The following is an 18,416-nucleotide window of genomic DNA, read 5'->3' on the forward strand; positions in this document are numbered from 1 at the left end:
CATAACACTCTTCTCCTCCATGCTCTATCTGACTAATGCCCTCTAGTCCTTTAGGGCTTACATTTTCCAGCCTCCACTGCAGTCATTCAGCAAAAGTACCCTGAGAGGGGTGCCTGGGTGGCTCACTCAGTTAAACATCTTATTAATGATTTTGGCTCAGGGCATGATCTCACAGTTTGCGGGTTCAAATCCTGCATCAGGCTCTGTGCTGATGGTGAGGAGTTCCCTTGGGATTCTCTATCCCTCTCTCTCTGCCCCTCCCCTGCTTACTCTCTCTCTTTCTTTCAAAATAAATAAATAAACATTAAAAATATATACCCCAAGATCCTACTTTCTGCCAGGCACCCTTCTAGGTGATGGGTCTGTGCTCCATGCAGCATTTAAGGACCCAAGATGACAGGGGCACCACCATCCACTCTGAAACATACCTTCCAAGATAGTCCTGAGCCTCAACATCCCAAGGTCGATCAGAAGGAGAGAGAAACTGGAGGGCTTCCCAGGAGACATTTATGGGTTAGACCTGGAGGTGGTGAACATCCCTTTAGCCTTCATTCTGCTGCTCAGAAGTCACTCACCTGTCCACATTCAGTGGCAGAGACAGCTTATGAGTGTGGCTTTGCACAGCTCAAAGTTCAGGACCTCCTAGTGATGTGCAGGACTGGACAGCAAATCTGGATATGGCATTTCATAGTTCAATAAACAGAAACTAAAAACAAAACAACAATCTCCTATGAGACCCAAGACCCAGGTTGAAGTTGCCTCCTCCCTACATAACAGGAACAGGAGAAGGACAGTAAAAACTCCCATTCAGGAGAGGACACTCAGCAGTCACTGGTCCAAGTGATTGTAAAATCCTTCTGGGCAGGTACAGTGAAGTCCTCCTGTGCCAGCTCCCAAGGTTGTTTTCAGCGTGAACAGTTAAAGGAGGTTTTGGTTCTAGCTCATGGTTTCTCTGGCAATGCAATTTTCTCAGAAACATAATAGGCTTCTGATTTGTTTGCTTCTATTCATTTCCAAGTACTAGTAGCCACAACCAAAGATTTTGTTGTACATAATTCCCAAACTTCACTAATCATGCTTCCTTTCCCATATACCTCTGCGTCAGCCTTCCTCTTCCTCTCCCCTCCCCCCTTCTGTCTCTTCTTATTAACGGTGGCTTCATTCAGGTCATCAGACTTGGGTGGGAAGATTATACCAATTATGATTACTTCAGTTATCTGATCTTTGCTGCAGAAATGAGTCTTTTTTTTTGAGAGAGAGAGAGAGTGAGCATGATGGGGGGTTGGAGCACAGAGAGAGGGAGACAGAATTGAAGCAGGCTCCAGGCTCTGAGCTGTCAGCACAGAGCCTGATGCAGGGCTTGAACTCACAGACCATGAGATCATGACCTAAGCTGAAGTCAGAGGCTTAACCGACTGAGCTCCCTGTGTGTCCCCGTAAATGAGTCTTAGCCACTTAAAGCATTCTTCAAATTTCTTTTCTACTATTGGGCTTCCAGCACAGTTTTTCCAGCCCTTTGAAATACCATATTTCTAGTGTAGCTGTTCTCTTCCATATGTGCTTGCAAGCCAGCAAATCCATCTCTGAGTTCATTTATCTCCTCTACTAACTTCCTAAAAGCACTAGTAATGACCCATATACACTGTTAACAATTTGTTTTCCCATCCGTTGCCCTGTAGCCAAAGGTTTGGGGGTGCTTAGTCTTCCTTCCAAATCAGTGCAGGTTATGGTCTTACCAAGTACTTTTCCACTGCATTAACATGGGTCTCCATTCTTTCCATCCTGCAATACCAATTTCCTTGCTGCCTGCTGCCCATGGGATAAACCATTGCCACATCTTTTATTAAGTTTTTATTGCTGCTGTTATGGCAGCATCTCACGTCACATTGCCTGGATGTAGTGAGTGCTTAATATTTTTTAAACAAATGAAGGAATTGGTTATATTCATGAGTATAGACATTTAGACAGGCACTGCGTTAAATACTTTGTATGTACTATTTAATCTTCATAACCACACTATGAAGTGGGAAATCTTCCCATTGTACATACATTGAGAGTGAAGCCTGAAGAAATTAAATAATTTCTCTCCAGGACACTAGTTAATAGTGGAGAGAGATTCAATACAAGTCTTTCTAACTCCAGAGACTGGGCTCTTAAACTTCATACTGTATAGTCAGCAAGTAGAACAAATAATTGAAGTTATAAAGGTTTTTTTGTCTTTCCTATCTATATTAAAAACATCATATTTATATCTGCTCAAAGACCTAAGAGGCTACTCATCTGACTGATGTATCTCTGAGGATCAACAAAAATATCAGATAAGATGTTTTTTAACTCAATCATGCCATTAAATATTTTTTAAAAGTTGAAATTATCAACAACTTAAAGACATAAAATTCTAGAATTTACTATAAATTTCAAAAAAAAGCATGCTTCCCACATATATTTCCTTTTAATCTTCCTAACATTCTGGTAATATTGATAAAATAGAAATTTTTATTTCCATTTTACTGGTTTTTATAAACTGAGGTAGCCATGCACATGTCTGAGTTCACAAATAAGTATTAGAAGTAGAAACAGGTCTATGACACCTACAGCTAACATCATACTCAATGATGAAAAGTTTTCCTTTAAGATCAGAGACAAGACAAGGGTTCCCATTCTTACCACTCCTATTCAACATAGTACTGGAAGTCCTAGCCAGAGCAATCAGGCAAGAAAAAGAAATAAAAAGTATCAGAATCGAAAAGGAAGAAGCAAAATTGTCAGTTTGCAGACAACATGACTTTATATATAGAAAATCTTAAAGACTCCGCCAAAAAAAAATGTTATATTTAATCAATGAATTCTGCAAAGTTACAGAAATACAAAATTAGCACAAAAAATCAGTAATGTTTCTATACACTAACAATGAAATTTCTGAAAGGGAAATAAAGAAATGGATCCCATATACACTGGTATTAAAAACAATAAAATACTTAGGAATAAATTTAACTAAGGAGGTGAATAATCTCTATACTGAAAACTCTAAGGTATTTATGAAATAAATCAAAGACAACACAAAACAATGGAAAGATATTAGAAGAAGTAATATTGTTAAAATGTCAATACAACCGAAATCGATCTATAGATTCAATGCAGTACTATCAAGACTCCAATGGCATCCTTTAGATGTAGAAAGTAGAAAAAACACTGAAAAATTTATATGGAACTGCAAAAGAACCTGAATAGCCAAAGAAATCTTGAGAAAGAAGAACAAAGAAGGAATTAGAACATTTTCTGATTTCAGGCTATACTATAAAGCTATGGTCGTCAAGTATGGTACTGGCATAAAAACAGACAAATAGACCAATGGAATAGAATCAAGAGACCAAAAATAAACCCAAGCATATACAGCCAACTAATATTTTTCGAGGGATCCAAGAATACTCAATGGAGAAAAAACAACCTTGTCAATAAATAGTACTGAGATAACCGGATATTCACATGTAAAAGAATAAAACGGAACCCATATCATACACCACTCATAAAAAGTAACACAAAATGGATTGAATACATAAATGTAAGACCTGAAACCATGAAATTACTAGAAGAAAACAGAAACAAAGCTTCTTGACAGGGATTAGGGTAATAATTTTTTGGATAGGACCTCTACAGTACAAGCAACAAAATCAAAAATAAATATAAGCAAATGGGATTACATCAAACTAAAAAGCTTCTGCCAACAAAAGAAACCATCAACAATGTGAAAAAACAACTTATGGAAGGGGGGGAAATATTGGCACACCACATATCTGATGAGGGGTTAATAGCCAAAATACATCAAGAACTCATATGACTCGATAGCAAATAACCCAATTTAAAGATGGGCAAAGGAGCTGAATAGACATTTCTCCAAAGAAGATAGACAGAAGGCCAACAGGTACATGAAAAGATGCTCAACATTACCAGTCATTAGGGAAATGCAAATTAAAACCATTATTAGATACCACAGCATGCCTTTTAGAATGGCCATCACCAAAAAGACAAGAGGTAACAAATGCTGGTGAATATGTGGAGAAATGGGAATTCACGGTAGGAATGTAAATTGGTATAGCTACCATGGAAAACAGTATGAAGCATCCTTTACAAATTAAAAATAGAACATCATGTGATTTAGTAATTCTACTTATGGAAGTATATCCCAAAGAAACCAAAACACTAACTCAAAAGTGTATCTGCATCTTCATGTTCATAGCAGCAATATTCACAGTAGCCAAAACGCAGAAACAACCTATGTGCCCGTTAGTGGATGAATGGATAAAGAAGTTGTGGTATATATATACAATGGGATATTATTCAGCCATAAAAATGAGGAAATACTACCATTTGTGACAACATAGATGGGCGTTGAAGGCATTATTCTGAGTGAAATAAGTCAGGCAAAGAAGGACAAATACTGTATGATATCAATTGTATGTGGAATCCAAAATTAAAACACACGCACACAAAGTCATAGAAAAAGAGATCAGACTTGTGGTAACCAGAGGTGTTGGGGGGGGAGGGTGAGAGGCGGGGGAATTGAAGCAAGGTGGTCAAAGGGTACAAACTTCCAGTTACAAGATAAGTACTAGGGATATAATGTACAACGTGATGACTTCCGCTAATGCTGCTGTAGGATACGTAGGAAAGTTGTCAAGGAAATCAATCCAAAGTGTCCTCATCACAAAGAGAAAAAAAATTTTCTTCATTCTTTTCTTTTCTTTTCTTTTCTTTTCTTTTCTTTTCTTTTCTTTGTATTGTATCTGTATGATACAATGTATGAGAAGATGGCTGTTAGCTGCACCTATTGCAATCATCATTCACAATATATGTAAATCAAAACATCATGCTGTACAACTAAAATTTATGCAGTGATAGACGTCAATTACTTCTCGATAAAATGGAAATAACAACAGGTCTGTGATTACTACTGTAGGTCTATTTTCCGTGCCAGGTTTGCAAATGAGTGTGATAACCAGGAGTTGCATCAGGGCGCCAACTTTAGTTTGGAATCAGATATCAGGGATTATAGGAAACACTGGATGGACCCAGGAAACCAGGCAGAGAACCAGGAGAATAGAGTCAGTTTGTGTTCAGTACCTTTCCATGGACAAGAGAATGCTGGGGATTGTTTCATCTGCAGGGATAGCATTTTCCAGATAACCGAAGTGGCATGTGAGGCTGCATGGCAGTGAATAGGTTCACCATCGTATTCCCAGGGCCTAGCATGATGCTGGCACAAAGCATTCAAAGCATATATGTGGAATGCATGGATGGATGGATGGATGGATGGATGAAATAAAAAAGGGAGCTGATGGTTTAGGAAGGCTCTATGGGAACCAGTGAGTGGAGGGAACACAGCCCATGTCCAAGACATGGTGGATGTGGAGTCATTTTTGCCATTTTCTCAAACGGGGGATGTGCTTGGAGAGGGGTGAAGAATCTCTTAGGGGAAGTCATTTACTCAGAGTACAGTATGCTTGCACTTAGAGGGGTGCCATAATCAGACTTACCAGATATCACAATGTTTTAAAATATAACTTTAATGATGATTGAGGTGTGACAACATCCATGGATCAGAAGACAACAGCCATTGCAAAAATAGTTTGTTTTACCCATAGATCTCAAGAGAAGGGGGCATAAGGCAGGAGTGAGGGGAAATATGGACAAGGGCCTTTGTTTGGTTTACGTGGTGGTGGAACAGGCAAGCAGGGTAAGCCAATTTAGGATCGGCAAGTTTGAATAATTTCAGTGGGCCCTTGGGCCTAGGAGCTGTCCCTGATTGCCTGGCACCTGACCCTGGGGTGATTAGAGCAGACGGATAGTGACCCAGAGTGTGAGAGCCCATAAAGGAGGTGGTTCTGGGTATGGTCCCTGGACTGTTTGGTTTACATATGAGAAGTGTGCTCACAGGCAAGTTGTTTGCTATCTCTAGGAATTAGCCAGTCCTCAGAAGGGCAATCCCTCCAGGCTCAGCAGGACCCAAATGTCAAAGCATCTGAATACAGAAAATAAGAAGATATGACTAATACAAGCAGAAGCAGAGGGGGAAATGTCTGGGGCCCATCACACATGGTGCATTTGCTCCTATCTCTTCTCTAAGCCATTGTCAGTTGAAATCTCCATCATGAAATTAGTGCTCTCATTTATGACTTGCAAGAAATTACAAGGAAAGTAGAATCCATTATTTTATTCTCTACTTAGCTCCATCTTTGCAAACACTCATGGTCTCATTACTTGAATGAACCAAACATTAATAGTTCACCATTGGACGTTTCATGAAACAGAGACTCTGGTCCTCATGGAAGCCAGGCCCTGCACTTCTAAGCATCAAGATAAGCCTGGGTGGGAATGAAGCCTGCGGGCCCTACATCTAGAACACAGATGGGTGAGAGCTTTTCCAAGTCAAGTGGGCATTGGAACCTTGAGTGAAGCATGTCTTCTGGAGTCTTTAAGCCCTGATAAAGCAGACAACCTGGGAGTGAGGCAGGGAATCTCTCTCCTCGGAGGAGTGGGCACCCCTATCCTTGGCTTGGGGGGATTTATGTCCATGAGGGGACTCATGGGAAACAGACTGCATTCACAGAATTGCCCCTGTCAGCTAGGCTTTTATTTTTTAATAAATTCATAAGTGGATCAGTCGGTTAAGTGTCTGACTCCTGATTTCGGCTTAGGTCATGATCTCACCATTCATGGAATCAAGCCCTGCATTGGACTCTACACTTACATTGTGGAATCTGCTTGGGATTCTCTCTCTCCCTGTCTCACTGACTCTCTCTCTCTGTCTCTCTCTCTCTCTCTAAATAAACTTTGAAAAACATTTAAAAAGTAAATCACTTTTGAAAAGTCTTTGCTGTCACCTACAGCATATTAGGTGTTTAGTAGTATGTCAGCGAATACAGTATGATTTCTGCTGCCACTTTAGTCTCCCAGATAAAGCTGTCTCCCTCTTTTGGGCATCTTCAGCTTTCTAGAGCAAATGGGTTATCCGTAGAGCCTCAAGCAGCGATGACATCCCCAACTTAAATTAGGATATATATTTTGTTCTTTTTTACATCCATCGTGATTCCATAATAATATTTTCCTCAAAAGGAGGCGGTAGACTGTGTGGACATGTGTTGTGATAGAATGTCTGAGCAGGGTGACTGCTCTTACGGAATGACAGGTGGGTATCACAGGACCTCACAGATATATAACTATGACTTAAGAGCATTCACAGGTAATCAAGTCCATGGGAAGAGTCCACACAACGTGGCTATATGTGAGCCCTCCAAATGACACAGATTTTGCAGGAGACAGGAACTGGGAAGAAAGGGAACTGATGCAGCATTACCTATCATCATGGTAATGTGGCCCCAGGTAACACTGTCCTCTGTGATGTGCAACTGACAGTTCTTGGGGAGTAGATTTTGGCCTGTGCACCATTGATCTCAAGGAATCTGCAGAAAATCAGAATAGAATTTTCAAGGGCTGCAGGGGACCTTGGTGATCATCCAGTTTATCACTCCTTTCTCACCCTTGGGCGAAGGGGAAGACCAATCATTGTTTCCCCAAGCCAAACTGGAACACTTACAGTTTTCGTTTTGTTCCATTTAGTTCAGTTTAGTTTAGTTACTTTGATAGAGAGAGTGAGAGGGGCAGAGAGAGGGAGAGAGAGAGAGAATCCCAAGCAGGCTCCACACTGACAGTTGCAGAGCCCGATGCGAGGTTCAAACTCACAAACTGTGAGATCATGACCTGAGCTGAAACCAAAAGTCAGGTGCTTAACGGACTGAGCCGCCCAGGAGCCCCAGACAGTTACAGTTTTCAAACTAAATGATGTCTCCATTTCTAGGTAGCATCTCATTTTTCTCTCTGCCTCTTTCCTTCAAACACGCATGATCCCACAGCCGTAAGACATTCAATCCAGGAAGATCCCACACACAGTGCTGAAAATGCTCAGCCTGTTCCGGTGTGGAGATTTGAGACCTCACCTTTGATGGTGTGTATTCTGTGAGCTCTGTCACAGTTCAGTCCTCATCTAAGCAGCTACCAGTTCCAGCAGATTCCAGAGGCACCAGCCCGCCTACCCCCCACAGTGTCAGCCCCCACATCCCGGGCCTCAGGTGCTTTTCGGGTCACATTAAAGTTGAAATTCAGGATTCCTGGGTTGAAGTGATTTTTTTTTTTGATTTGCTTATTAAAAGAGCTTGTAGACCTAGGTGTTTAGATGGAAAATATTTGTTCCTTTGGCAAAAATCTCTTTTGACCTTTGCAAATCCCCAGCTTAATCAGCTAGTCATTGCCACGAGCCTGCTGCTTCTTATAATGTATGCAACACAAAGGAATATTCATTCAGTTCATCGGTGTGCATGACAGAAAGCGCCCTGAGGCCGACTTCAGATGCTACTGCACCCTGATGAATATGACAATGAGAATTAAACCAACGTCTGGCCCTCGCCCTGGTGAAAGAATGAATTTTGTGTTCATTTTGCAGCTTCAAAGCGTTCATTATAGACCTAGTTGAGCACGCTAATTTTCTCTCTTGTCGCCCATATAGGCTTGAGAACAAAAATAGCTTCCTCTATATGAAGAAACAAGATTGTGGCTTTAATAACCCAGTATGAGGTCTGCTGCGGCTGTTTGGATAAGACACGCTCTTGTGCTCTTGCACAAAGCCAAAAATGTTGTCTATTCACCTGCTTTATGAATGGGTTTATTTTTGTGTCTTACAGAAGTTTTTTGATCTGGAGAGAGAGAATGTTTGTGCTACAAAAGAACAAAAAGATCACGCCTTTCCTAAGTTAAATCGCAACAAGTACATGGTGACAGACGGCGCAGCTTACATTGGTAGGTGTCAGCCTCCTCAGGGGACAGTGCGGGTCAGCGGCGGTCCGACTGTGCTCTTCCGTACCCCGTGGGGCCCTGGAGGAAACAGGAGGGGGAGGGCCAAGAGCTCTTGAACTGAACATCTCCTCTAGGGCTTGGTTCAAGCGCGAGGACACCACAGGAGATGTTTTTTGTAAGTGTTTTCGGAAATTCTTTGGTCTCCTTGCCTCATTCGATAGGTGAGGAGGCAAATGGCTCATCAAAAGTGAGTCCTGGTGGTCGAATGAGCACAGGGGTCCCTTCCCACCCACCTACCACAGCCAACCTGTCGTGAGTTACAGCAGCAGACGTGGTGGCCGCTCGGTGCCAAACGGAGCACGTCTTGGGCAGCAGTCCCACCTCTGCCGCTTTATAAATGTCTAACCCTGGAGAATTTACTTAAGCTGTCTACACCTCAGTTTTCTCATCTGCAAAATGGGGCTAATAATAGTTTCTACCTCATTCCGTGAAATTTAAGTGGAATGATATCTGCAAAGCGCCTTGCACATTTAAAACCGCTGGCACGCAGATAATACCTGATTCGTGTATTTTTTTATTTTTATTTATAAAATGTTTATTTATTTATTTTGAGAGAGAGAGGATGAGAGCACGAGCAGGGGAGGGGTAGAGAGAGGGAGAGAGAGAGAATCCCAAGCAGGCTCTGTGCTGTCAGTGCACCTCCTCATGTGCACAGGGCTTGACCCCACGAACTGTGAGAACTGAGCTGAAATCAAGAGTTGGACGCTTAACCGACTAAACCCCCCAGGCACCCTAGTTTTTATTTGTAAGGTAATTTCACAACCCAGATGCAGAAATCATACCTCCTGGTGGAATTGTTTACTCGTGTGTCGGATCTGTTCTCCTTTCCTACAGTGTGGGTGAGTCCAGGGTAACCCCTTAATTGGTACCATCAACTGCAGAGTGGAAATTATTATCTATAAAAGAAGGTACATAAATCACAAAACAGCAGCGTGGCTATTACTGTAAAGATGAAGTGGCAGTCTCCAAGTAGAAAAGAAAAACGTGTGTGGAATGAAAGAATATGGAATATGGGTGTTGCCCCATTCACTGAGTGAGTGGAATATGCCCTTTGTGCTTTGTAAACCACTTTATCTCATTTGCTTTTTTTTTTTTTTTTTTTTTTAGTGTTTATTTATTTTTGGAACAAGCAGGGGAGGGGCAGAGAAAGGGGGGAACAGGAGAATCTGAAGCGGGCTCAGCTATCAGCACAGAGCCCAGCACGGAGCTCCAACTCACCAACTGTGAGATCCTGACCTGAGCCAAGGTCAGATGCTTAACCAACTGAGCCACCCAGGCGCCCCTATCTCATTTGCTGATAGGGAGGGTGGCCTTTATCACCTGCAGTTTAGAAATGAGGACCATCAGACAGGAATTGACTTAAACATGCAGATGTGAAGAAGAGCGAGTTCTAGGATCCGAGGCACCCAGAGCCCCACCCCCACCCTGGAACCAGAGGAAGACACTGCCGTCAGCCACTGGACAGTTAGTTACTCCATCCTGCCTTCTAGAAAGGTGTTCTTTTTCCATTTCGGATAGTTATGTGGCCACATTAGGAGAAGAGAGGATTGGAATTTTTTTAAATGTCTATTATTCAAGCTGTTTTAGGATATGAGAATGTTACTTTATTCGTGCTGTCCCTCTCAGTGGCTTAAGATGTAATAGTTTGGATTTTCTCATGTTCATCAGCTTACGGAGAGTAGAATGAATCAGCTTCTTTTTAAGCAAGTGACAAAAACGGACTCAAAATCATTTCATCAAAACTGGGAATTTCGGGCTCAATCATTGGAAAATACAGGGATGGATCAGGTTTCAGGCACAGTTGGATTAGGAACTCAGATCTGGATATTTTACCTGTGGGGTTTACTTAAAGTGCCATGTGTACTTGGAGCAGTTATGTGGCACCTGTGTCCTAAAGTTCTTTTAATGAATTAAATGTTTTGGAGTCACAAAAACTTCTGTTTGAATTCAAGCACTGGCACTGGAAGCTGGAAGATGATGGAAAGTCACGTGATCTCTCTGAGCCTCTGTGTGCCTCTGTTTTCTTATCTATAAAATAGGGATAACAGCATCTACCCTTTGGTGGTGATACAAGGATTAAATGAGATAATATATGAAAACCTACAAACACTGTCTCGCATCTGTCTAAATCCTTAGTAAATATGGATTTCTGGCTCTCTCTTCTTCTTCCCATAGAATACATTTTTGTTTGTTTGAGAGAGAGAGTGTGCATGCAAGCAGGGGAGAGGGGCAAAGGGAGAGGAAGAGAGAGGGCCTTAAGAGGAAGAGAGAATCCTCAACACAGGGCTCCATCCCATGAACTGCGAGATCAGGACCTAAGCCAAAGTCAGATGCTCAACCTACTGAGCCACCCAGGTACCTTCCTCCATATATTACATTTTTAAAGTAGACTTTCATTATTTAGAGCAGTTAGGTTCACAGCAAAATCGAGCAGAAAATACAGAATTCTCACATCCTTCTGCCCCCCACAACACATACACACAGCCTGCCCCATTATCAACATCCCCCACCAAAGCGGTACATTTGTTCATAACCTACATTATACGTCGGACCTACATTAACACATCAGCATCACCCAACGTCCATTGTTGACATTAGGGTTCTCTCTTGATGCCATTCATCCTATGGGTCCTGACAAATGTGGAATATATAGAGTAGCTTCACTGTCCCAAGAATTCTCTGTGCTCCACCTACTCATCCTTCCCTCCCCATAACTCCTGACAACCACTGATCTTTTTACAGTCTTCAGAGTTTCAGCTTCTCCAAAATATCATGTGGTCAAAATCATAGTAGGTAGCCTTTTCAGATTGGCTTCTTCTACTTAGTAACATGCATTTAAGCTTCCTCTGTAATTTTTTTAAGTTTATTTATTTATTTTTAGAGAGAGAAAGCTTGAGTCAGGCAGGGGCAGAATGAGGGAGAGAGAGAGAGAATCCCAAGCAGGCTCCCCACTGTCAGTACGGAGCCCCACGTGGGGCTGGAACCCACGAACCATGAGATCATGAGCTGAGCCGAAGTCAGACACTTAACTGACAGAGCCACCCAGGTGCCCCAAACTTCCTCTGTATCTTTTAATGGCTCGATAGCTTATTTTTTTTAGCACTGAGTAGTATTCCATTGTCTGGATCTGCCGCAGTTCTTTTATCCACTCACCTACCCATTCACCTTCAGGACATCTTGGCTGCTTCCAGGTTTTGGCAATTATGAATAAAGCTGCTATAAACATCCACACGTAGGTTTTGTGTGGACATGTGTTCAACCCTGTTGGGTAATACCAAGGAGCGTGATTGCAGGATTGTATGGTAAGATTATGTTTAGTGTTGTGAGAAACTGCCTATCTTCCCAAGTGGCTCTGCCATTTTGAGTTCCCAGCAGCGGTGAGCTTTCCGGTCTCCCAAAGTGGCGCTACAGTTGTCAGTTCCCAGCAGCGGTGAGCGAGAGTTCCTATTGGTCCACATTCTTACCAGCGTTTCGTGTTGTCCAAGTTCCAGATGTGGGCCCTTCTGATACGTGTGTAGTGTAGCTAATGATTGCTTTTAGTTTGCATTTCCTTCATAATATGATGTGGAGCATCTCTTTATATGCTTACCTTGTCATCTGAGTATCTTCTTTGATGAGGTCTTTGGCCCATTTTTTAATCATATTTTTCATTTTCTTTCTTATTTCTTATTTCATTTTCTTTCTTTTTTCATTTTCTTCTTTTTCTTATTTTTCATTTTCTTCTTTTTCATTTTCTTTCTTAAAAGAACCTGTATTAAGAGTTCTTTGTATAATTATAACAATCATTTATCAGATGCATCTTTTGCAAATATTTTCTCCCAATCTGTGCGTTATCTCTTCATTCTCTTGACAGTGTCTTTCACAGAGTAAACATCTTAACTTGAAATGAAGTTCAGCTTATCAATGATTTCTTTCCTGGATCGTGCCTTCAGTGTCGTATCTAAAAACTCATCACTAAACCCAAATTCATCTAGATTTTCTTATTCGTTATCTTCCAGGAGCTTCATAATTTTGCATTTTACATTTAGGTCTGTGACCCATTTTGAGTTAATTTTTGTGAAAGGGTCAGTGTCTAGAATTCATTTTCCGCACGCCCATGTACAGTTATTCTGGCAAATATTTCTATTTGTTGAAAAGGATAGTTTTGCTCCCTTGATTGCCTTTGCTCCTCTCTCAGGATCAGCTGACTTATTTACGTGGGTCTATTTCTGGAGCTCTATTATAATTCAATTTTAAATGAGTTCATTTTACACACAGCATTTTAGCAAAACATTAATTCCCTAGAGCAAAGCATAGTTATTGTATAAAAATATTTAAAGAGCATCCGGAGAGAAAATTCATTGATAATTTAAATAATTATCAGCATGTTCTGGAAATCTCTTAAGTCGTCACTCAGACACCTGCTGAGGATGCGAAATTAAGAAAAACCCACACTAATCCTTGCATGGAATTATAGCTCATTAAATCTTTGCAGGACTTTCAGAAGATTCCCCAAATGGTGTCCTCTCTCTAACCTTGAATTCTGTAGACTATATTTGAGTCTAGTTTGGCAAATTTGTCCAGAAGTTGGTCTGAATTGTTTGAGGGCTGATGGAGTGGTATGTTAGGTGAAGGCACTCAGAAATCTTGTTGAAGGCCCATACACCTTCCCGGTGAGCTTGTCTAAACGCTTATCTATACCCTCGTCTATACCTGGGGATGGCACTACAGTTCTCCTGCATTCTGGAAGCGGAAATGGCAGTCTCAGGCCTGGGTGCAACAGTGTCCCAGAAAATATTGGAGCACATCCATGATTCTGAAGTTTAGCCAAACCATGAGGAAGTGAAAGGTGGGAAATGGTCACACTGGTGGAGGACGTCCTCTGTAGACCTTGGGAAAGCTGCCTCAGGCTGCAGTTCCTGAGAAGAACCTCAGTAAAGCTTTGGAGGATCAAAGGTGCAGGATCTTGGCTCCATCACTGTGCTGAAGGGAAACCTGAATCTCACAGAATAAGCCTCCAAAATCTTGTCACTTCTCCCCCACCTTGTCTTCCCCTCTCCTCACATTTCCACGTCTGTGCTCTTCAGAGAGCATGGTCCACAAATGAGTGGAGTTCAGTGTGGTCCGAGGCTCCAGCTGAGCAGCTGATGCTGAAGTCCCCAGGGAAAATGCACAGTTGGCCTTTAGGCTTGGAGGTGACATGGAACAGAAGTTAAGGGTGGGCTGTGGGGTCAGAGCTGACTTTGAAACTCGGCTCTGGTACGTTTTCACTCCTGTCTCGGGCAAATTACCTAACCTTTCTGCGCCTTAATTTCCTCGTCAGTACAATGGACTTTGTATTATCACCTCATAGGATTGCAGTGAATATTGGAGATACTGTATTGATGTAATGAATTCACTTCCTGGCGCCCAGCTGCAGGCACGAGACTTTAGGGTCTTATCCACAAGTCCTTCCGTTGATGGAATGGATAGAAGGCACTGCCTGCCAGCGGGCTCCAAAATAACTCTTAACCTGCAGCAGCTACTAATCCCCAGTCTAGGAAGTCCAAGCCTGTATTTAGCTGGCGCTGAGCATTGGCACAGAGCCTCTGAGCGTGGCCATGTGTCTGAGAGCACGTGGTCAGAAACACACCACTGGCAAAGAGACTCCCACTCAGTATTGTGAACCATTCGGCAGACAGTTCACTAATTTATAACAGTAAAATTCATCCACAGTTATGTCTATCATGAAGCTATCAATAGTGTCGGTGTGGTGTTTGGGGGTATGGCAGGGAGACAGTATGAGATGGAGGACAGAGATAGAAAAGAGAAGGAAGAGTTCTTTCTCTATGCTGATAATATTTGATTTAGGGACCTGGTATTAGGCCCTGAGGAATAAACTCATGAGAGACAGGGGAACAGCCTCCTGTGGTGCCATACGGAAAAGGGAGTTGATACGTGTGGGGACTCCAGAGAGCGGCAGGGGGCCCACAGGATGGGCGTTGTGAAGGAACACCTATCAGCTCTCTGTGGATGTTTCTTCCCCCACAGATGGCTGCCAGGCCGGCCTTGGGTCAAGGATGCCTACTGTCTTATTCAGCAAATATCCCTGCAGCTATGGCTGAAGAGCTGCAGAGGGACTGGAGATCAAGCTCTACACTTAAAAAGCCTTCAGTTTTCTTTATGAAAACAGCTCTGGACCAAAGAGGAGCACAGATTTGGGAGCTTAGACCAGACTCAGGCTGGTGGTAATTTCTGAAATCATTTTGTCAGTCTTGATGCAGCTAAATCTTCCTTAGTGAGGACACTGCTTCATTTATTGTATTATACATTGTGGAGATCTGGGTCCATCATTGATTAGCCATGTGACAGGAAAATCTGTTCACCTCTTTGAGCCTCAGGCTTCTCATCTGTGGAGTAGGCGTAAATCCTACCAACTCTGTGAGATAATGGATACAAATGCCAAGCCTAGCACTTTGCTCATATTAGGCACTTAATGAAGGAGAGCTCTTCTCCCTCTCGAAGGCCCCTATATCATGACTTTATCCTTAACTCTTCCACCTCATGCTCCAAGATCCTGATCACATTTTAGTCCACATCCCTTTGGGGGTGTGGCTTTCTAATTTCCAAAGCAATGAGTTTCTGTACATCCGTCAATTGCCATTTGTGTAGTAAAGAATTTAACCTTACCCTCAATAAAATGTTTTCCTGACTCATCCAGCCAGAGTTAGAAGTTCTTTTTCTCTGACCCTTGTGGCATTGTATACCTACATCTCTTTATATTATAATCATTGTGTTTCCTTCCTGGACCCCTTGAAGTCAGGGACTGTCATATTCTGGTTTATATCATGGTCCCTAAGAAATGGTCAGAAGAAATAACATGGCCCCATGTACCTGGTAGACATTGGACACTCAGTAAATGTGCATTTATTGGTACTGTTCTCCTGCTAGAACCCTCTCCCCGATGGATGGCAAGACAGGAGATTCATATGGCACTCTGGGGTCGTCTTGTCTTTTATCTACTCTCGCCTAGAAGATGAACTACATGTGAGTGACGTAGATACAATTAGTCCCTTCTTGGACAGATTCCAGCCTTACTACCTGCTATGGGCTGAACCGTGTCCTCCCCAAATCCATATGTTGGAAGTCCCAGTACCTCAGAATATGACCTTATTTGGAGACAGGATCTCTGCAGAGGTAATAATCAAGTTAGAATGGGGTCATCGGAATGGGCCCTGATCTGATTTGACTGGTGCCCTCATAGACAAGGGACATTTGGACACAGAGACAGACATGCACAGAGGGAAGAGAATGTGAAGACACACAGGGGAGAAACTGGCCATGCAGAAGCCCAGAGGAGCAGCCTGGAACAGATTCTCTGTCCGGGCCCTCAGAAGGAACCAGCCCTGTCAACACATTGGTTTTGGACTTTTAGCCTCCAGAACTATTAGGCAACAAATTGCTGTCATGTAAGCCACCAAATCTGTGGAACTTTGTTACAGTAGACCTAGCAAACTAATCCACCACGTATCACCAGACAGTCGTGCTGGGGAGCCTACTATCATCACAACTGCCTCCATGCCTGGGCCAAGGAGCCAGATCCTGGACCCAGGAAATGATTTACAGCCCAGGCAAGGAGGGCTTTGTGTATCCAGATAGGAACGGGTTCTCCTTCTCTGCCTTCAGCTTTTTCTTCAATATGCAAGCTTCTGGGCACTGTAATTAGTATCCCTCATTTGTACATGTGGATTAGATGTCGTCTCTTTGAGAAGGTAGTAATTGCTCACAGGCTTTTTAAGTGTATTCCTATATATTTTCAATATTGCTGTATTTAGTGTGTCTTGTGAATGTCAATAAGAAATAACATTTACAAAAAAAAAAAAACAACAGATTCCTTGTTTTGAGTTTCAAGTTGAGCAAAGCTGAAGAAAATGCCAAAATAATATGCAAATATTAATATGCCATATGTAAGGCCTCTTGGAGTTTTTTTTTTTTTTGAGCTGTCAACACAATTCAGTCTCCTTGTCATTATTTTTTTTTAATAGAGTCTGTTGTGTGTTTCATTAAATGCGGAATGTTCCCCAGTGATCTTAACGCCGTGCCACTGTCTCCTTTGTTTGTTCGCAGGCAATTTTGACTGGGTAGGGAACGATTTTACCCAGAACGCTGGCACGGGCCTCGTTATCAACCAGGCAGATGTGAGGAACAACAGGAGCATCATTAAGCAGCTTAAGGATGTGTTTGAGCGGGACTGGTACTCGCCCTACGCCAGGACCTTGCAGCCGACCAAACAGCCTAACTGTTCCAGCCTGTTCAGACTCAAACCCGCCTCAAACAAAAGTGCCACGTACGGTGCCAGCACCAAGGACCCCGCCAGCGTATAATGTGAAGGGACTGCCGGGACAGCTCGTGTTTCCTATTTCTATACAAAGGACTTGAGGAGAGAAAACCAATTTAATATGTCTTTTTTTAGGGAAAAAAGCACACTCACAAAGAAATATTCTCCGAACGCCATGTAATATCTTATCTAACAATATCTTAGCGGCGTGTACACTAAGTGTAGGATTTTTTGTACCTGTGACTCCTGACAGAGAATGTCCTTTCAGCTTGGAAGTTAGTTTTTACGTTTGCATACAGATTTTAAGACTTTGATGCCTCTTCCTTCCTAGTTTTAGAACTTTTTCTGCTGCCCTACCTGTTCCATTCTTACGAAGCTTAGCATGAGGTAAACGCTTTCACACCCTTCTTAGCGAGGTGAGTGAGGCTTTCACCCCAGCCGAGAGACCGATCGAGCCAAGTATTTGCTCTGTAAACCGTCTCCAAGACCTGTACAGTCGTCTGAGCATGAACAGCTGACATCTCATGCCAGCCTCAGCGCTCTTGAAAAGCACCCTTTCGCCTCCTTGTTCGTCTTCTTCTGATACCACTCCATTTATTTCGTATCATTTTCTCCTGGCAGAAAATGTTCTTATTAGCGGCGCCCCTGTCTTCGCCTCGATGTGAGTTCCGAGTCTGACGGCATCTTTTGGAAATGTAGGGATTCCTCAGAGGGGATACTCAATGGAGATGGCAGTCTTTACTTTTCACCTTTCAACCACATTTCCCCGTGAAATTGGTAGTTTAAAACCACAGCCAGCAATATGTATCTTTTCTCTCAAGCTCAGAAAAATTATGTAGCTGCCTGCTAATATCCAGCAAACTATTAAGTCTGCATTATGAGAATAAAAGTAGTTTTTCACATTTTTGTTTAGCTTCTGGTATTATAAAGGAAAGATCTCTATGCATCTGTGGACTTTAATTTCTTCAGAATCATTCATTATGCTGTTAAGGGTATGCCAGCAAAGCTTTATAGAGCTATTTAATATACCAAATGCTTTTCAGAGAAATGCAATTTAAATACTGTGCTTAACATATTTTACTAAGAAACAAAAATATTGGATTATTGTTCTAGAATGTCGTTGTGTGTTGCTGTTTTATATCTATACAATATATAACCCTATATTCATGGAGACTGTTGCCACACTAGAGACAGGCATGGCCTCTTTGGAGCT

General features: G+C 42.2%; 1 protein-coding gene across 4 annotated transcripts in view; it reads left to right on the forward strand.

Annotated features, from left to right (window-relative positions):
• The window catches only part of PLD5 (phospholipase D family member 5), a 411,506-nt gene extending 393,403 nt beyond the window's left edge, over nt 1-18,103 (forward strand). For all 4 annotated transcript variants that reach the window (XM_047841563.1, XM_047841564.1, XM_047841565.1 and 1 more), the window contains 2 exons: nt 8,736-8,850; nt 16,993-18,103. In XM_047841563.1, the coding sequence (XP_047697519.1) occupies nt 8,736-8,850; nt 16,993-17,249 (372 nt within the window). In that variant the 3' untranslated portion in view covers nt 17,250-18,103. The remainder of the gene's footprint in view (nt 1-8,735; nt 8,851-16,992) is intronic.
• Nucleotides 18,104-18,416: the final 313 nt, after the last annotated feature.

This window comes from Prionailurus viverrinus, chromosome F1, assembly GCF_022837055.1.
Source record: "Prionailurus viverrinus isolate Anna chromosome F1, UM_Priviv_1.0, whole genome shotgun sequence".
Classification (NCBI taxonomy): Eukaryota; Metazoa; Chordata; class Mammalia; order Carnivora; family Felidae; genus Prionailurus; species Prionailurus viverrinus.